Source organism: Parus major, chromosome 2, assembly GCF_001522545.3.
Source record: "Parus major isolate Abel chromosome 2, Parus_major1.1, whole genome shotgun sequence".
NCBI classification, from domain to species: Eukaryota; Metazoa; Chordata; class Aves; order Passeriformes; family Paridae; genus Parus; species Parus major.
This window is the reverse complement of record NC_031769.1, coordinates 23,126,677-23,147,193: the sequence shown is the minus strand read 5'-3', so window position 1 is coordinate 23,147,193 and position 20,517 is coordinate 23,126,677. Positions and strand designations below refer to the sequence as shown.

Genomic DNA, 20,517 nt, shown 5'->3' with positions numbered 1-20,517 from the left:
TGTGAACTGTACTGCATTTAGATCTGTAGTCATACACCATAAGTGCTTGCATACAGAGGCATCCATTGAAAGGAAGACTGCTGTGTCTACTTGGGTTTAGCAAAAAATAAAGCTCTACTGTGCATGTTTCTTTCAGTGGACTTGAGATAGCTATTTGTCAGTCAAATATTTTCATAATTGAGACACACATTCTTATATTAGAAGATCTAGATGCCAGTTGTGATGTTTGAAAACCAAGATATGCCCTCATGAAAAGCAGGTAAAGGAAATCACAGGATACTTTGTCTTTCTTCACAGAAAGTCACTTCAATTCTGCGATAACTCAGAAAGCAGCCGAATGGACCTTTACAAAATGTGAACTAAGTCACTTCTAAGTGGAGACAGCTGGGGTCTATTTAATATCCTGTGTAAAATGGTAGAGGTCAGCTTCCTGGAATAACTTAGGAGTTTCATTTCATGAATATCCTACTGCTTCAGGGACCTGGGGTGACGGTAAGGCTCTCAAACTGAAGTGCGCCATAAGGAAAAGCTGCAGAGCTGGAGCTTTCCTAGCTCTGCATTTGCTGTGGAAGAGTAGCAAACATCCTGTGTCCTGCGGGATCTACACATTCTCAGTGTAAATGTCTGTTGTGTGAGCGCTTATTAAAGCAGGCAACTAGTCTCAGTTTTTTCTTCCATTCCTACATTGTGACTTAAGCTTTAGGATACTAATTGAAGATCAATGAGAAGTCATCGAGAATCTTTGAGAGAGGACAAGTGATGCCTAAATGTACTGATTACCCTAAATGCATAGGTTTGTCCTGGGATGATTTTGTAATTTGGGACATTTGTTTCTAAATTACTTAACTTACCTTGAGAGTTTTATGATTTTTTTTCTCCTCCATGCAATTAATGGAGCCATATCTTTACTACCCAAGATTGTACATTCCCTTCATGTGTTCCCTGTATCTCTTAGATTTAATTAGACCTTGAGTTTAGAATCTTACTTTTTTTCCTGTCTCCTTCTATTCCATTGTGTGTTGGACATGTCAGTGAAAAAAAATTATCTTTGTAGGCCAGTATCACTGGTAACTGTTCACTCACACAGAAGTTCAGAAATTGTATGATACAGCAATTGCTAAAATTGGTAGTTCAGTGACACCATAACTAAATACCTGTGGTGCAGTAAGCCTGAAGATTCACATTAAAAATTGTACTCTAATGATGTCAAATATGATTACATACTTTTCATATTTGTGACAATTTGTCTTTTCCTTGACTGCTTTTTAAAGTTGAAGATAAACAGAAGCACTAAAGTAGAATTAAGAGGAATAAGTGTTTCTGTTAAATGGGAAAAATGTGAAGATGAGGAAGAAAAAGGTAGCATGTCACTGGAATAGGCAGGCTGACCACAGAAAAGGCTTTTGTAGACTGTGGTGGTTCTGTGGGGCCTGTATGGTGTATACCATTGCCTGTTTAGTCAACTCTACAAAGGCTCAATACCATCAGCTGTGGTATTTTTGTGCTGTTTCTCCCAACAGAGGTAAATGGGGTGGTTGTGGAGTTTAGGGATGGAATAAAGAAAATAATGAGGAGCAACTCCTTCAGCCCTCATTGTCTCTTGACTCATTCTTGAAATGAAAATAATTACATTAATAAAGCAATTCATATATGGCTTAGAAAGGGTTAGAACAATTTCTGTTTCACCCAACATTTATACCCTGAAGTGCAAAAGGTAGTTCCTGGGGTAGGGAATAATGTAGGAGCAGGACGGACCTGAAGCGATAATTCTGGCAAATTAAGGCTCTTGCTGATGTCTCTATGATCTTAAGTAATCTATGTCCACTGCTTTGCTTTGCAAGCAGATGGAAGCCAGCCCTGCCTCACTCCCAGGCAGATGCCTCCCGATTCCGCTGATGCTGTGATCTGGCTGGCGGCCACAAAGCCATGCTAGCCCCCAGAGCCTCAGCCATGGGCTCCACTGTGCTCAGACCTCCCTCAGCTCTGCCTGGCCATTGCAGCACACCCTGCTCTGCTGGCACTGCCTGGGTACATGGACCTTGTTTTCATTTGCCTACATGTAAAGATGTTTTAGCGCTCCAGGAACCAGACCTTGTTTTGTGAGATTTATTACAGGTTGCTCATTTCTTTCAGAAATGTGGAAAATGATGTACGCAAAACAATCGAAGTGCAGTTTTGCCATGAGTTTACATCTGATATAAACTGTAATTTACAAAATGCTGAATTTATATCAAAACTACCCATACATTAAAATGTAAACCTTCATCTCATGCTGCTGAAAGACGCCCCAAAAGAAGTAGTTGCATTTGCCCTGTAGTAATAAAACAGTCGAATAAAATTTACTGCCAGTTCAAAATGCTACTAACACCTCATTTTCATTGCCAAACTCTTCAAATAATCTTTAATTTGTTTTCTTTTACATATGTGTGCAAGAGTTTAAAGGAAATACTTAAAGACCTGTATAGCCTGTAGAATTCTTCACCCCATGTGCATTAATCTTTAAATGGTTGGCTCACTCTGCCCTGTAAACTGGCTAGAAAGGGAGGAAACATGTATCAGACATCTACCTTAAGAACTGGAGGATGACAGCACCTGAGAATCTTACAAAAATAGATATTTTTGGTTTACTTTACATGTGCTATGAATTAATGGGAAAAAAAAAAAAGAAGCTTGATAGAAGAAATGACAAGACAGACAAGGAGCCTGCATGGCCACATGTGAATGGTCATGAATGGGAAGAAGACCACTATGATGTCCACCTCTTAAAACACTTTCGAGATGTAGTTCTGATGAAATATGTAAGGAATTTGCATGCTAATGGAAAAAACGACCCCTTTTTATGTATTGAGCGTTTAAGAGCAATTGCCTCCAGCTAAATTTATTAAGCCAGAAGAATCTTGTAAATTTCTATTGAAGATTTATTAGTCCCATTTGTTTCTGTTCTTCAGAAGATGAATATTAAACTTAATCCTGCAAGTTTGTCACAGGTGAAACTCCCTTTCAAATTAAAGGAAATTCTGGACTTGTGCCAAAGCCAGTTAAATACACGTACAGACTTCTTGAGGCCTAGGTAAAGGCTCTTGTATGCTGAGCTGTTTAGGATTGATCCTGGTGTTTGAGGGTTGAGTGAATAGGGAAGAGGTGTTTTTAGTATCTTTTTTTTTTCTTTTGATTTCTCTCTCATTTTGTTTTAACATCTACATGGAAGAAATATTTTAAAACAACTTCAGAAATTAACTGAACAGAATCTGTAATCCCACCAAGTAAAACTGATCAGTTACAATCTTTCCAGGAAAGCGTAATCTCATCTAAATTCAGTTAAATTAAAGCATTTTGTCCAAGTTACTCATTTAGGCATCTTCCATAGCAAGCAGGGACAGACAGTACCCTCCTGAGAGTGATTCGGTCAACTTAGTTCTTTCCCCTGGATAAATGAAGACCTACATCATCCATTCAAACTAAATACCAATCACTGAGCATCTGCATTAAAGGAGTTGTATCTCTTCATGGAAGCTGGGAGGAGAACATGTTCTTCACAAGCTGTGCAAGTCTGTGGTATAGATGGATGGTTGTAGATCATCTGTCTGATGATGGGTAGCCAGAGACTGCTATGTTCAATGAAGCTGAGAGTTTCCTTGCAAGCCTTAAATCTGCCTTCTGCTGAATTTAGGTACTTTGTAGTCCCATAGTTTTGATACTTTGGTTTTAGAATAAATATCCTCTCACACTTTGCTTTTTCTTTTAAAGTTATCTGTTACTCTTCCACTCAGTTTTTCTTTTACAATGCAATTTAAAAAGAAGAGGGCAGTGTTCATGTGTGTAGATCTGGCTTCCTCACAAAACCTGGCCAGATCCTGTTTGTTTTTCTTACCCATGTAAGAAATTGCCTTTGTCTTTTTGATTTTTGGAAATCAGCTGAGCGTTGTTTACTTTTGGGCAGGTGGGATGTCATTCATAACATGTTGAGCAGTGGTGACAGGACACAGTACAGCGCTGCTGGAAGGTTGCTTTAGTTCACTGTGCTCCCTTCCAGGTTTTGCTGAAGTGTATGAGGAATTCCCTTTGAAGTTCATGGTGCCACTGGCATCATGGCACACAGCAGTATTGCTGAGAATATGTCTGGCATCAAAGCCTGATCAAAGTCACTCTCCTTACTGTGTGTATATAAAAAGCACTGTGAACTGCATTTCTGGTTTTATGTGATATTACCTCATGCAGGACAAATTTGTGGAATGCAGCACACAAAGGTGTAAGACACCTTTTGGATTTTCACTTGACTTAATCTTGAACATGGAACTGCATTCACCACCTAACTGCTTGTGTTGAAAGTGGGCAGATACGTGTGATCCATTTTCAGGAAATTTTGAGCAGTTCTGGTGAATACGTAAACAGGTGCTTTTAACAGATACAGACATTTTTTAAAAGTTGTTTACATGCAGTTTAAATATCTGGTGTTAAATTGCTGTTTCCATTTTTAAGATAACAAGAACTATTCACATCTATGGCTGTTTTCTAGTTCTCCAGGTTAAGACTGGGAAAACAACAGTTAGCAGTTTGTTCATATCAGAATTTAAGGACAAATACTGTGATGAATGCCTTAGTCATCATGACCATAGTTTTCAAAGATGAATACCCATATTCAGGAATACTTAAGGGTAACTAAAAAGTTAGGAAGGAGAGAATGTGGTACAGATAATGATGCTTAAGTGCAAAAGGGAACCATGTGTGTTGGGCCCTAAGTTGTAGAGTTCTTGCTGCAGGGCTAAAAACTAGATAGGGGTTGAAATGGTGGCTGGCTGAGTATAAAAAAGAGAGAAGATACCAGGTGGATAAGGCAGATGAAGCTTTAGGTGATGTGTGTACTTAAAAATCACCCAGGTGTTTTGCTTGCTGCAAGTTAAGTGTAGCATAAGTTCATTGGTAGTTCAGGGCTGGTGGATCATGCAAGGTCAAGATCTATGACAGATTTATTCTGCATACTGGTACTCAAAAAGGCATTCTTCTACTGACAGATCTAAAAAAATTTCATGCAATACTACTCAAAACTTGTGTTGTCCTGTCAACTGACCATGCTGTCATAGCAATACACTGACTAGTAGAAGTACGCACTCTATTTCCCAGTGATTGTTGGTTTCATTCTCTTACCAAGGATTTCCATTTTATAATGTCATTTAGAGAGACAATAACTTTTTATTTAAGAAATCATATGTAATAATAACCCAAATATAAACAAATGGGCATAAGAGTGAACCACGCCCTGTTTTACTGTGGTTTACTTACTTGTCTGCTAATTGCTTTCTGTTTAATACATGGATATATAGCATGTTACATTGAAAGGTCTGTAGCTTCCCTTAGTAATGGTATTCCCTGAATACATTAGAACAACATAATTCAATTTATTTCAATTTATTAACATCTCTTTTTACTAACATATATGCTGCTTATTTACTTTGTGCATGTTTAGTATTGTCAACTTTAGCCAATTAGGCTTTTGTTTTCCTAAGGCTTTTCTTTTCTTCTGTTTTGTGCTCTTTTGCTTTTGCAGTGGAATTCATGGTATTGTTAAACTGTAGAAGTTTTCCCCTTCTAAAAGTCGTCTCTTGATCCTTCTTTGAGAAAGACAAACTGTTTGGTACCAACTCTACCTATGAAACATAGAAATGTTGTCTTACAAGGCTTTAATGTGTCAGTGTCTCACAAATCATTACAGCAATACTTGATGCCAGTAACAGAACCACAGCAAAATATTTTGCATCTACTGCTCTGTCTCCTCTCCTCTTCACCATCACCATCACAGCTTTGGACTCCTTTCAAGTGCTGCCAGTACTGGTCCATGCTGGGAAGTGGTAGCAAAATCATCAGCACTCTGGTGTATTTGCAACCTTTAGCAAGGCCCCTTACCTTGCTTTTTCAGTGTCTGACAGCTAGGCCCTTCAGAATTACTCTCAGTCAGGCTGCTGCTTTTCAGGTTGCTTGTATTCCTGAGGGCTTAGCCTGTGCTGGCTGGTCAGTTAAGACTCAAACAGCACATGAGTTTGCAGTGCATTCACCATCGTCCAGAATAATTGTGGCTGTAGAGTAACCTGGAGGTCTTTCAGGAACAGCAGCCCCTGGCTTGATAAGCATTAAAACAGAGGACCTCTTCTGTCACCTTCTACAGTAACTGCTTTGTTATTTTTAGGTCCTCCCATGAATCTATAAGAAGCAAGAGTTTGTACTCAAATTTGCATTGGAGTTACATACAACTTTAAAAAAGCTGAATTAAATATCTCAGGAACTGCTGTGATATTGCAAGCATTTAAAAAACTATGAGATTGTACGGAGTATCAAGCAGTACATTTGATATTTTGCAATGAATTTTTTTATGTGTAGTGAAGGGTTATTATTTCCTTTGTTATTTTTGGTATGTTGGCATCACAATTACATCTCATGTAGATAGATTAGATTATTATGAAGAATGAGTGGTAATTTATTCCACTTTTAAATACAATTTATAATTGTATAATTTTAATTTTATAATTTATAAAGTATAAATTTTGAAGATTAGTTGTTTTTACTTAAACCTAGAAAAGAGATGTTCATCTTAGATTTAGATCCTGTAGGTCTGGCACAAGCATGAATTCAACATGTAAACAGAAATGTGGAGTCTGTAACAAGTAGTTTGTGAGCTACAGTGAAGACTGGATTTTGCTATATCTCATCTTGTACCATGTACAGCTGCAAGTCCAGAATAACATATGGCCTCCTTTCATTTGAATTAAACAAAATCAACATTCAGGCTTAAGTTTTACTTACATGTTGAGCAAATTAGGGAATCTAAAAAGGAATACAGCTGTTCCCTGAGGAAGGTATTATAAAGAAAATCTAAAAAACAAGAGATGCAAACACACTAAGAATGAATGGGAGCATCTTTAATTTGTACTCTGATCTGGAAGCTTACGGAAGCTTGCTGGAAGCTCACAGCACTGTATAGCAGCAGCGTACATGACTTTGAAAGGCAGTGTACATTTGCTTGTTGAAGGATCACATGAGAGCACTATTCATAGGTCAGACAGCTATTGCTGATCCTAAACAATCTGTCAACGACTGTCTTCATAATAGGCCATGTTATTTTTCTGATTTGGGGGTGACTTGGCGTGTCCCTCGCCTGCCCTCGGACAGAGTGTTTGGTATGGCAGCACACAGGCGTGTGTGTTCAAGCACCACCCAGCTGGTATTTTCCCTCCGTAATGTCAAGGGCTCAGTGTGTGGCCAGTTTGGATAAAATCAGTTGCAGTGAGATTGTTCATGGACTGGTGGGGAGTTAAGCATTTTAAACACTGGTGAACCGTAGGATAAGTCCTGGAGAGAAGTTCTGCAAGGCAGGATATAGTTTGAATTATGGAGTCTTATGAGATCCTTTTCTGGTCCTTGTCTGTTAAATCTCCCTCTGTGAAGAAGGTGAAAGAGAAATGACGGTTTGAGGGCTTTGTTTACTGCTATAAACAAAGGTGCAGAGAACGTCTTGTCAAGGGTATTTTTCTTTGAAGTAAAACTCTTTTAACAACTGCATCTTTCAGTGGCTTGGGTGGCATACTGAGAAAATGTACTCGGCCTTTTCATCTTTTGGGCACAAATCCTGGTTTCTGTTGAAAATGCAAACTAGTTTTGGTGGTTTCATCGGAGCAGACATTTGTCTGCATCACAGAACCATTCAGTCTGGCACCAGAGCTCGTCATTGCTCGAGTGGGGCCCAGTGCAGGAGAGCAGGGGTGTTGCAGGTCAGGGCTGCAGTCGGGACTGAGCGTTGAACGCTTGCCCAGTCAGCCCACTCTATCGGACTTTAGCCAGTGCTTTTTGCTTCGCTTTCAAGAGCATCTATTTCTCTCTGTCACTTTCTCTGTCTCTCTTCCTCACGCACACTTAAAGAACAAAAACTTCTTTTATACAGCTAAGCATTTCAAATAATTTTTCCAAGTCAGAAAGGGAGAGACACTGGAAAAAATTACAGCACAAAGCTCAGCTTGCAGATGAACGATTGCCTTGTCATCCTAATGTCCCCCTTCCTTCCCTTAATCCTCACTGGTGAGTGGGCTGTAAGCAACAATATTGGCTGGCCTCTGCTGGAGTAGGTCTCCAGAACAGGGCTTTCTGCTGCTTTTCTTTCATTGTACAGTTCCTTCTCTGTGGTAGTTCTTTCTGCTCTCTGCACAGTAGATAATGAGCGAGTGACTTCAGAGTTGAAAGCATCTGTCTACAGAACATCTACCTGTCCCAGATAAATTAGTTTATTTTACCTGATGTTAAGTTCTGCCTTTACTGCTGTTTGCCTGAAAGAGATTTCTCATGGAGACAAAAGGTGATCCTGCTACTCTTTCCTGGAAGGGTAGCAAAGCAGAAGTGCTCACAAACTCCCAAGAAGCCAGCAGAAAGTAGAGAGTAAAGATTTAAGACATAAAGTTGCTGTGAACGCTGTAGACATACCCAAGCCTATTTTATTTAATTGAGTTTGGCATCTGACTGTTGCTGGATGGAGCTGACTGTGGGCTCACTGGCTGTGCTGTGGGCAGTGCTGTGCCCTCACGCTCTGTGTTTCCAGTGCCGAGGTGGTTCTGTTGGGTGCAAAGTCTGTGTTATGTCGCTGTGTTAGTCTGTTGTTGGACTGTTGTTAGTCTGCTCTGGAGGCATTCCTCAAGCACTGATACACATTGGGGCAGCTGCAGCTGGAGTTAGAAGTACATTGTGGTCTTGAAGACCCCACATGCCTCTGAAAGTGGAACTTAGGTCTTGCATTACTATGTGGTTCTACAAATGTTATCCCAGGAAAAATGCCATTGAAATACTTTGAATTTAGTGGCCTGTGTGCTTTTTTTCCATCTAAAAGTGTTTTGCTAAAGCTTCTTTGAGCAAGAAAACTCTACATCTGAAATACCAGCTTTCAGAGGCATGGAGAAGTGGGTGATTGCTGATTAAAATGAGACAAAGCAGTATGTCCTGAACAGAGGGAAAGAGCTCTGTCATATGTTTCAGAGTGGGAAGCTGTATTTCCTGTTTTGCTACGTGGGATTTGGTTCTCCTAATGCACATGTTCCACTCCAGCTGCCCAGCTATTGTCTTCTTCATCTGAAAGATGACCCCTTTGTTCCAATACATTGGGTATTTGTGATTCCAAGTAGAGACTGGTTTCTGTCAGCAGTCTTTTTTTGCATCAAAATCAAGAGAGGAAAATGTAGCTAATATTAAAAGTAGGGGTAAAACTGTTTTTTTACAAGGAGTACCTAGTTTATAAAGTTGGGGTGAACAAAGAGCTTGCTGTTGAGTGACTTCCCAAGAGTGCAAGAGTCTAAGGCTGCTGCTGAAATTTGGACTAAAAGGACGATCGACTGTCGTTCTTCAGTACTTCTGGGTATGAGAGGCAGAAATCTGTGCTTATGAACTTCCAGGATGAACCTGAGACAAAGGCAGTAAAAGTAGAAGTTGTTCAGGTCCTCCTCCCCTTATAAACCTCAGTCACGGCCTGTGATAGTCTTGCTATCCCAATATTGTGGTGTTTACATAAATGCTGTCAATACACAAGTTCTGTGCTGGTTTTCTGTCGTGCAGATAAATACCTTTCAGAGTTATGCTGAGGCCACCAAACTCTTTTCATCTATATTTTTGCTCAGACTTGTGAAATCTTAAAACTGTAGCGTATTATGCCACTATTTACCTAACCACTGTCTTCTAAAGCATTTCTCCTACATGTAAATCAAAGGCTCCAATTCTCTTCCTCTGTTATGCATAAGCTGGGAAGTAACTCTTCTGATGAAGACACTGTTCCAACGAAAATTCAAGTAAATCCATATTATTAGAAGTCTTTAAGAGGTGAGGATTGCTTTTGTTCAGTGCTGTTGGTGACTGTACAGGGATACACACGTGTTCATGTTGGATTAGTTCTACTGCTGTAAAATAACAGTAAGCCCCTGGACACAGCAAGTATCTAATTCTTGGTCTTCCTTTTGACTTTGATCCAGTTAATTTTCCAAATGTACCTACTCATCTGTTTGACAATAGTCAAAAGAAATTGTGTCCTACAGTTTTTTCAGGTCTTACAGTCAGATCTGTCTTTTGGACTTCTTGCAGGTGGCTTGGGCTGATGGACCTGATCTCCATTGCTGTTATCTCAGTTTGCTCAGGAAAAAAATTTTATGCTACTTGAAAGTGGGAAACTTCATAGCAATTGTCAGAGCATCTCAAAAGCAAATCTGGTAACATTTAGAGACTTTCTGGGATCAGTTACAGTCTTCCATTCAGTAGATCCAATAGTTTTCAAAGTACTAACTGTCTGTGCTTTAAAAGCATTAGGTATTCATATTATAAAATGAAGGTTTGCATTTGTCAGATTCTGTGTTGTAAGAAGCTATGGAGATTTTAAGGTGCATCATCTGGTTTTTTGCATGCAAAAAATACCAAAGTATTTTTGTAGGAAGGCAGGTATTCTGCTGGATTATAAAGATCCACTGGGCACTAAACACATAAAATAAAACAGAGACAGCTATTTGTAGCTGATAAGCTTCTGCTTTAGTACAATTAACTTGAAAAATGTCTGCATTAAATCCCATGTTAGTGTCTCTTCAGCAGTGTTCCAGTTCAGATGGACGTGTTGGGCGGTGTATGACTCCCAGCCAAACATCTTGTTAAATACTTGCAGGATTTCCCATAGCGGATCTTACTTTAATCAAATAATTCAAACGTTTCTTTTGTAAGTACAATAGAAGGGCAGGGCTTGTGTTTACAAAGTATTCAGTATGGAAATCCTGTATTAATTGAGGTACATTTACTTCACTTAGGACAAGTGTCCACATAGTAACTCTTTAAATAAAAGCCCTTTTGCTGTTGCCTAGTCCAGAGAGGCAACCACATGCAATGTTAACCCATCACATACAGAAAATCATGAGGAAATGACTTTCAGAGATGTTCAATGTAGGCAGCAGAGATGTTGCTAATTAACAAGGACAATTTTATGGGTGATATTCTCACAGTTGAATGTAAAAGAGTATAATTTATAAAAAGTAGTTTTATCCCTGTGGAAACTACTAAATAAAGAGGCTGTGTCTTTCTCAATCTATTTCAAGAATGATTAGCAGGAGCAATGCCAGATGGTTTTTTTTTGTACTGTCATGGACTCACATAACCTATGATTTAAATTATTATCTTTCTAAGGTAGCAGCTTTATTTTCTGTGAGTAAACACAATGTGCTTCTACCCAGACCAGTGCAGAATCTGGAGCTTTTATGATTAACAGTAAATAGAGTTTCTAACATAAGGAGTATATAAAAAGGAAAGATAATATTATTACCCGGTGATAATATTATTACTCAGTAAAAGGTAACCAGAATTGTGCTTCTCTGAGTTCCTTATTTTGCTGTGCCAGAAAATGCCGGAATCAAAATAACCCACATATAGAAGAATTAACAGAGAGTCAACATTTTCCTCCACAGCGAGTTGGAAATTACATGCTGCTTCTAAGTTTAATACAGTGAAATAATTTTCCTTTTTTCTTAAATAATAACTCAGCTGTAGTTGAAAATATATTTTTGCCAGTGTATTAAATACCTGGAAAAAGGGGTGTTCTAGAACATTTTAGGTGAATGTAGGTCAACACAAAGGAATCATACAGTTGGAAATATTTTCCAGTGTTTATGTTCAGATGTTGAGACCTGTCTGGCTCTTCTCTATTTGCATGTGTTGGGGTTATAGGCAGTCCAGCTACATTCCACGTTGATATATATATAAATATATTGCAGATTATTAACCTCCAGCCAAATGCCAGCAAATTTCACTTTTCAGGAAGATTTGTGACTTTCCACAAAGCTTATTTACTATGTACAGGACATGTAGACCCCATTGAGAGAATCTTAGAGAACGGTTTTTGTCATTATGAGAAACATGCCAGCAAATTCTCTCTTACAGTCACTGTGTTACCATAATAATTAATGTTCATTTGTTCAGATGATGATTACAGATTAAGTACAGATTAGTCTTCAAGAAGAGGTAGGGTGACAGTCTTTCTTTAACTTTGGTTCCTAACTTATTACTCACTGAAAAGCTTCCTTAACCTGAAATTAATGTGCACGTATACATTTCAAAATATGGTGGCTAATAAACAATTTTTTAGTATCAGACCAAAGATTATTAGGAAATGCTGTCAAATGAGAGCACAGCCTTTACCATATCGTAAATGTAAGGTGAAAAATACTGCTCTCTTAAATCTGAATTACATTTTATTCAGGTGGTTATGCCAATTCTAGTGTTTCCCTCTCTTGTGAAATACATTGAGATTTAAGGTAAGAAGTAAAATCTCAGTGCAAGATCTCATGTACATGTTGTCCTTGTCTGTTTGCCAGATCTCATCAGGGAAAAGCAGGGACCCCCAAAGATTTGTGTGTGTTCAGTCATCTTCAGATCCTGCATATAAAGCCTTTAGTCCTTGAACAAACAGCAAAAATATTACTTGAAAACATTACCAGAAATCCTGCACTTCTTAATTCTAGTAAAGTAATTCTAAAGAAGAGGATAAAAGTTAAGAGTAATACAACAGCATCACTGATATGATGTTGGAAAAAATAAGCCATAGTATCAACACTAGTTTGGTCTATTACCAATGAGAGATTCTTCACTTTAACTGGCTAGACCTTTTTCTCAGTAACTCCATTAATTTTTTTAATCTACTGTCACCTAGTAAAAGTAGTGATTCATTTTTCTGCCTTGCCTCAGAGAGAAATGTGATCTGATCTTGGAATATAAAATTAAATGAATAAGCACATGAGTAAGGCAGGGAAGAAATGTGCTTCCAGTTGTTTAGATGGATTTGTAGAAGTTTGATGGAACTTGAGGAAGGGTAGTGAAAATCACTAATACAGGCAACTGAAGGGTGGGCACATGTTTTTGAAAAAGGTAAAACAGTGGTTAAAGCTCGCATGGCAGATGAAGTGGAGAGGATGAGAGAAATCCTACCTAAAGAGAGAAAACAATAGAAAATTGAGTAATCAGATAGGAATGTGGTATTATGAAGAGCTTTGTAAATTAGTTTTGATGTTGTGCAACAAGGTGAAATGATAAAGAAGTTCCAGTAAAAGAATGACCAAAAGTGATGAAAGAAGTTAGTGACATCTTGTGCACAGAGCTTTTTTCCAAACTCTGAAGCTCTTTCTTGCATCCAGGAGTCTGCAAGAGGAATCAGTGAAAACATTCTGTTTCTGCTGAAGGAGAGCTAATTATAAAGCTGTGTAATGGTATACATGGGAATTATGTGGAAAGAAACTGAAGGTGCATGCAAGCATTTTTTTTCAAGAATATTTCCTGCTTTTTTTTTTGTAATGACTATAAGTACTAGAGCCTAGAATGTGGATAAATATAATGTAATTTTCTGTATTAACTCAGACTGCTGTGTCAAAAAAATAAACTCTTTTCATGTAATTATTTTTACATTCAACAGCTGATGAATTCTTAATAATTAGTCTTATTCCAGAATGCACAAGTGAAAGACTGAGATGGTAATTTTGACACATCAACTGTTACTTGATGCATCAAGAACTCAAAGTCTACCTTTGGGAGGCTCTTTTCCATTCTATGTACTGTAAGAAATTTAAATAGACATGCTTGAGATGCAAGGTACGTCTGTACGGGTTCCTGTATACTTACCTCTTCTGTTCCTTTCCTCTTCTCAGATTGTTTGATGTGTGCACCGTGTCACGAACAGACAGAGAGACCAAGTTAACATTAGTGTTTGAACATGTGGATCAAGACTTGACTACTTACTTGGATAAAGTTCCAGAGCCTGGAGTGCCTACTGAAACTATAAAGGTATTTAAGGAGAAAGATATTAGGGGATAATATTTCAGAGATAAATTGTGATCCCATAAGATTTTGTTGCATCAGAATTGAGTAGTGCCCAGCTTGGGACATGAACTGCAGCACAAAGTAACAGATACAATCTCTTTGTGAAAATGCTGCTCTTGGGGTTTTATTCCTCTTTCAGAGCTCTAAGTTTACTGAATCTCTACTGAACTTCTACCAAATGGAGCATTCAAGCACAGGAAGGACAGGGACCTGTTGGATCAAGTCCCCAGAGTAGGGTCACCAAGTTGATTCGAGGGGTGGAGCACTTACCTTAGGAGGAAAGGCTCAGAGAACTGGGATTTTTCAGCCTGGAAAGGAGAAGGCTTAGAGGTGACCTAATTGCAGCCTTCCAGTACCTGGAGGGAGCCTACAGGGAGCATGGAGACACTATTTACAGGAGCATGTAGTAACAGGAAAAAGGGGAGTGGTTGAAAACTGAAAGAGTATGTTTAGATTAGAAATTAAGGAAGAATTCTTTACTGTGAGGGTGGTGAGGCACTGGAACAAGGTTGCCCAGGGAAGTCATGGCGGCCCTACCCCTGGAAGTGTTCAAGGACAGGTTGGATGGAACTCTGAGCTACCTGGTCTAGTGAAAGGTGTTCCTGTGCATGGCAGCAGGATTTTTAAGGTGTTTTCCAGCACCAGTAATGCCATTCTGTGATTCCATGATTCTTTGAAATCATTAAGAGTGACCTTGCTCACAGCTGCAGGCAGATGATTCTGTTATTGTTTAGGCAGAGACTACTTGAACCTTCCCTTAAAGGTGAAGTGCTGGATATTGTTAGAATGGATAAAATAAATCCTGTATTCCTTATCCTTTTCCTTTGCCTTTTATTTTCCCAAGAGACTACTTGTGTTTTATATCCTACTTGCCAGAAGAGTTTGTGTACATTCTGAGAGAAAGAAATGTTCATTGTGGACCTGTGGTGTGCTCTGCAGAGGATGGGCTGAAGGGTGGGGAGGTTGTGTCCAGTTGTTATAGAAGCTGGGAAAGCTCTCAGTAACTGGTAGGACAATAATGAAGTTTTATTGTCATGTTGTCTCATATTCTGCATCTGTAAGTGAAGACTCCTACCTAGAATAGGATGTGCTTGCATTATTGCTAATGAAATGCATATACCATGTCCTCTGCTTTTCTAGGAATTTCACAACAAAGTGCCACATTGGGAATCATAGGTTGAATTGTTTGACAAAAAATTCATACCTGGGAGGAGAAGCAGAGGGATTGATGTGGCTACATTTTGACTGTGTCTGTTTAACATTTCTTTTGATTTTTTCATTTTCGTGAGGAGAAATAATTTATGCTTTCAGAGATGCATTATCTTTCAGTTCTTTAAGTACTTTCTGGAAGTATGTTGTACCATCTTAGTCTGGCAAAAGTCCCCAGGGAGGAGAAGAAAACATGAAAACTGTTTAAAATATAGTTGTTTCAGTAACTTTTTCAACAGCTTCAAACTTAGGAGGTGTTTGATCTTTCAGTATAAAATTAGAACTAAAGCTGATAGAAGATCTATTCACTGGTGTCAAAGTCACACATGTATAATATCAGTCAAGTCACATATGTATAATATCAGTCAGTTCCAGCAACCATGTTTTTAACCAACCGTAGTGGATAAAATAAAATTTTTGAAAAATGGGTACAGCTTTGATTCAGTCAGAAGAAGACTGGAATGTACCTATTATATTGCAGGACTGATTTATTATAATGTTACTAAGGTTCTGTTTTCCTCCTAGGACTTTGAAGTTACTTACATGAACTGTATTTTAACTAACATTTTGAAAATAAGATGTAAGGTGACTGGCATATTATCTAACTAAATATATTGAAATTGATGGGAACTGAAAGACCAAGCCTATGAAATCTCAGTTTGAAGTCTCTTTTGATCTGTGTTTCATTTAAAGGAAATACAAGACATGAGCACTTTATGAAAGTATTTGTGATTTCCAATTTATTTTTCTGAAATTGCACTGTAAGACTCTCAAATATATGTTTGAATATACATTTCATAGAGATTATATCCTGATGAAGGAAATCATTGTGCTTACCTTCAAAAAGCACTATTCTGCATGGTTTACTAGCTAACATAGTCACTATATCTGATAATTTGGAATACAAAGTAGAAAAGCCACACAGAAATAGAGAAGAGCAATTTTGTTCTTTTATGTACAGTGCAAGTTCCACTGCAGCTAGTGAAATTAGTGACTGTAAAATGCAGCTTGTGGTGCATAATCTCTTTTTAAATGGGTGAGGAAAAATGTAAAATTGCTGTTTACTTGGTCATCGCTGTTGATTTCAGCATTTTCACAGTAGCTGATTTTTTTTTCTTGAATCCTGTTTGGCACAGGAAAAGAGAGAGATTCAGTTAACTGAAGTTAACCCTGTTGCTTCATGTTTATGTCAAAACACCCAGTTTATCGAGGTACCTTTGCTGATAGACAGGGATGATAACATGAGGAAGGGTCTCAAGGCTTATTTTTAGTGTATTTCAATACCTTTGTAGTTATACAATCTTTATGGATACTCATGATAGAAATTGAAGCAAAACATACTTCTTCTGGCTGCAGGGAAATACTATGAATTTGTAGCAGCTGAGCATTTAACCCAGAGCACATACATCGTTAAATGACTAATCTGACTTTTTATAGTTTGGCTTTTGAGGTTAATATGGATTTGTACTTCATTTATTTTCCAGAATTGCAGACAATTTGTGTAGAGTATTTCCCCTCACCGCCAGCACAGTACAAAACAACTGCCAGTATTGTAAGACCATCTGTTAAAGTTCTGCATGTGTCAGCAGCACAGAAGTGCCAAATGAGCCAAGCTCTCGATAGCTTGAAGTTGAAGGACCTAATGTACCTCTGTGGCACCGTGGTGTAAAATCAACAGTTGTTACTGGACCTTGAATGACATAAAATTACTGTGAGAGAAGTGTTAGCCCCAAAAGATCTTTTCTGTTTGAATTGACTACCATCATTACATGACATGTAGGGAAAGGAGGCTCAGCTTTTGCTGGTTTGGGGCTTTCTAGGGTTTTTGGTTACCAGCTGTCAAAAAATAAGTGACACCGGTACCATTTTAAGAACTTCCTTTATGTTTTGCAGGCAATCATCAGACTGTAGCAGTTCAAAGAAATAAACCATATTGATTATGTAAACGCAACTAGATCTTTTGTCTTAATGCTGCTCAGCAATGCCTTTCTAATGCCTAAGGTCCTGCAGTAGCTGTCACACCAGAGGGTGTCTGTAACATGATAGAGGAGAGGTAGTTTTCCTGTGAGACGCTGCGGTATTGGGAATGCACACCTAGGAGGAAGAGCAGACACGCTCACGTCCTCTTTCTGTGCTCAGGAGTATGGATGCTCTCATCCATTTCTGTGGCTCTGGCTTCTGAGTCCTAGGTTATTCTGGACAGAGGAGTTGTAAAGCTTTTCTGCTGAAGACCTTACAGTATTATTTAATGGAGTCTCCTTTGAGCTAGAGGGATGGTGAACACTACTTCAAATAGTTGTGGACATAGTGTTTACTTTTGAAAGAGAACTATATTCAGCCTTTAATCTACTTAATAAGCCTTTGGAACTGCTGGACTGTAGTCACACTCATATTTGCTGGCTTCCTTTGTCAGACCTGATTAATATATGTTCCATATGGCATGAATCAGAATCAGCCATGACAGCATCTTCCTTCTTTCCTCTCTACCCATCATCTCCTCCCTTCTTTTCTTCCTGGGATATTCTTTAGGGCAGTTTATGTGGAAATGGAAGGTATGAGTTCAGTTTCCTTTGGACACAGCTGTTAGTCATGCACAGGTCTTTGGTAACGTTAATGGTCTTAGCAGTCGAGACTCTGAGAGACTTGGCTTATTAGGAACTTTTGTTAGTTGTCATAAGGGTAGTGGAAGTGGGAATGACATGTCTGTCACAGAAAGATGATTTTCTTTTAAATAGTTAACAGACCACTAAAGTGTTTTGATGTCTTAGCCTTTGGGACTGAAGCATGTTTAAGCTGCGTGGTCACGTTTTGTTCTGATGTTTGTGAGACTGGCATGGTTTTTTTGCTCCTAAGTAATTTTTATATGAATATGGTTGTTGTAACACTAATTACATTTTTCATATGGAAATCATGCATATGCAACTAAGATGGTGTTTATTGATGTAAAACGCTGCAACAGATTTAATAGTGTACTTAGCTTTAAATTAATCTATGCATGTGATGGCTTAGTGTATAAAGCTGTACATTAGGTGGTTACAGAGCAGTTCTTTGGAGTTCCTTCATCTTACCATGTATGTTCCTTCATCTTTGGAGTCATCTTGTGCTGCCAGGCCAAAGAGACTGTAAAAATGAGGGGGCACAACAAACTCTTACTGAGGTTCTTTAATTTTAGTAATGAATAAAGTTAACTTTGTGAGGTAATGTCATTTTAAGTAGGCTTCTTGCAATAGTTTTCTTACAGAAGTTTAGAGTTTAGGCTACATGTGCTAGGTGGGCTGTGCATGTTTCAATCTGACAGTCAGCACAGGAGGGAACAGAAGAAAGGTTTCCAGTATAGCAGGTGCATGTCATATGCATTCCATATCATGGAATGTTCCAAAAGCTGGGAATGTCCTACTGCCCAGGTCTGTGATTCATGAATCTTCATGATATTCCCTCCATCCTTCAACAGGCAGCCAAATCACAGAGTGAGCAGGGTTCAATGTATTTGCTTTTCTCTATTGTGTCCTGGTTCCTCACCCAAGTGAATGGCTTACGTGGATAGTTTTTGGATATTTACTTCTTTGCATACAAAGCCAATATACCCATCTGATTCAGGTATACAGATTTTGGTACTTAGATGCCTGAAATTTACAAAGTACAACATTGAACCTAATTCCCTTTTGTGGGCTTATCAGATAGTAGCCCATAAGTTGAATTTTTAAATATTAGCCTCAGTCATGGAATACATGTTCTTGTTGCATCCCTTTGCATGTCCTTAGCTTATATTACCTGCTATTAAACCAGGCAGACTGGTCACATCTTTGCAAGACACTTAGAAAATTAATATGAAGATGCTGTGTCTCAGAAAAGAGACCAGTGTTCACGTTGTGAGGTAACTCAGCCGTGAGCCACGGTTGTTCCTACTCAGCTGATCACATCTGAGATGTGAAGCAGATGTCACACAGTCATGCAGTTCTGCAAATAAAACAAGATATTCCTGGAAAACAGATTCACCAGTACCAGAGTCTTCAGAGTCTGGCTGCATTTGACGACATCAAAGTTAAAAGTCACCAAAAAAAGAACGTGCTCAAATTAATAAGAAAGATACTAACAGAAGAAATGTTGTTAGCATTTTCCTGTCAGTACTTTTATGGTAAAGAAAGAAGCAAAACTTAATGAGGAATTTGAAGTGTACAAATAATGGATCAGATCCCTAACTGATACTAACAAGTATAAATCCATTAGCTTCAGTGAAATGGTGCCCATTTGCAGCTGCTAAGGATTTCATTTTTGTGCGGTATTTTGCAACAAATTTTGTTCTGAATCTGTATTATAAATTAGAGTTGCCAGTAAAAATAAATGAAAAACAAAAGGGCTGAACTGATATATCATTTTGGGATAAATCTTTTTTTTTTTTTCTTTTTCTGTTATCCTGCTATTGAGGGGTTGGACTTCTACATGAAAGGGTAGCAGGAGGGAGAGTAGGTGTCCTGCACAAGCTCTGAAGGAACTAAACATTAAAAAATGGATATTCTCCAGAGTGGTTATTCCCTCTGTTGTAGGTGGTGTAATTTCATTCCCATACTGTGGAGGCATGTGGAGGCACAGGCACATCTCCTGGCTGGTAGCAGGTAGCAATGTACAAGCTGACCAAGGGGTTTAGAGGAGTCATGATTCTGTGAATAAAGGGACTGCAGCTTAGGCAGTATAGTCTGGTATCCACACAGTTACTTCTTTAGCTTCAACCTTTTTACTATTAGTGTATAGCCACTGATTTTAATTATGGTGGCATTAAATATCTTCTCATTCCTACCATTTCCAAATACCAATGCAAACTTTTTCACTCTGATGATAATGTATAGTTGTTTTTTACAGCACTGTAGCCTAGAACTGCTCAGACCTCCATTGCTTGCAGACTGAGAGCTCATAAAAATGTGAGGCACTCCAATAATTTTAAATCACTCTGTCCTGACTAGAGTGATTTAAAATCATTGGAGCGCTTCACATTTTTTCAGTTGTTCCAGTTTGGAAAGCAGTCAAGCAACACTCGAGCATAATGCATGAAAGCAACCTGCCTGAAATAATAATTTTAGTCTTTAAAAACAATGACACTGAATTAGAAATGTCACTGTGAAATGATGTCTATCAAGGGTTCTGTAAATAGACATCTCAACCTACTTCTCTTTTGTAGTCCCTACTCTCAAAGCAGCATTGCAGTCCAGTGGGGCCCTAAGGGACACATCCTTTTTGAAGTCAGAAGGAAGCTATTGTTTTCAGTAGATGGAGGGCCCGAAATCATCTTTATTCAGAAAGTCAGAGGAAATTAAGAAGCTGAAGAGATTCTGAATTGTGGGCAGGGAAAAGAGATCGAGCCTTGGTAAGAACGGATTTATGATCAAGTCATTGCAAAATCACAGTATTACAAACACTGGAAGTGAAATGGGGCTATCAGCTCTTTGCAGTTCT

General features: G+C 38.5%; 1 protein-coding gene across 1 annotated transcript in view; it reads left to right on the top strand.

The window, feature by feature from the left end:
- The window catches only part of CDK6 (cyclin dependent kinase 6), a 135,063-nt gene that overhangs the window by 16,687 nt on the left and 97,859 nt on the right, over positions 1–20,517 (top strand). Inside the window, exon 2 of the mRNA XM_015618216.3 lies at positions 13,689–13,824. Within this exon, the coding sequence (XP_015473702.1) occupies positions 13,689–13,824 (136 nt within the window). The remainder of the gene's footprint in view (positions 1–13,688; positions 13,825–20,517) is intronic.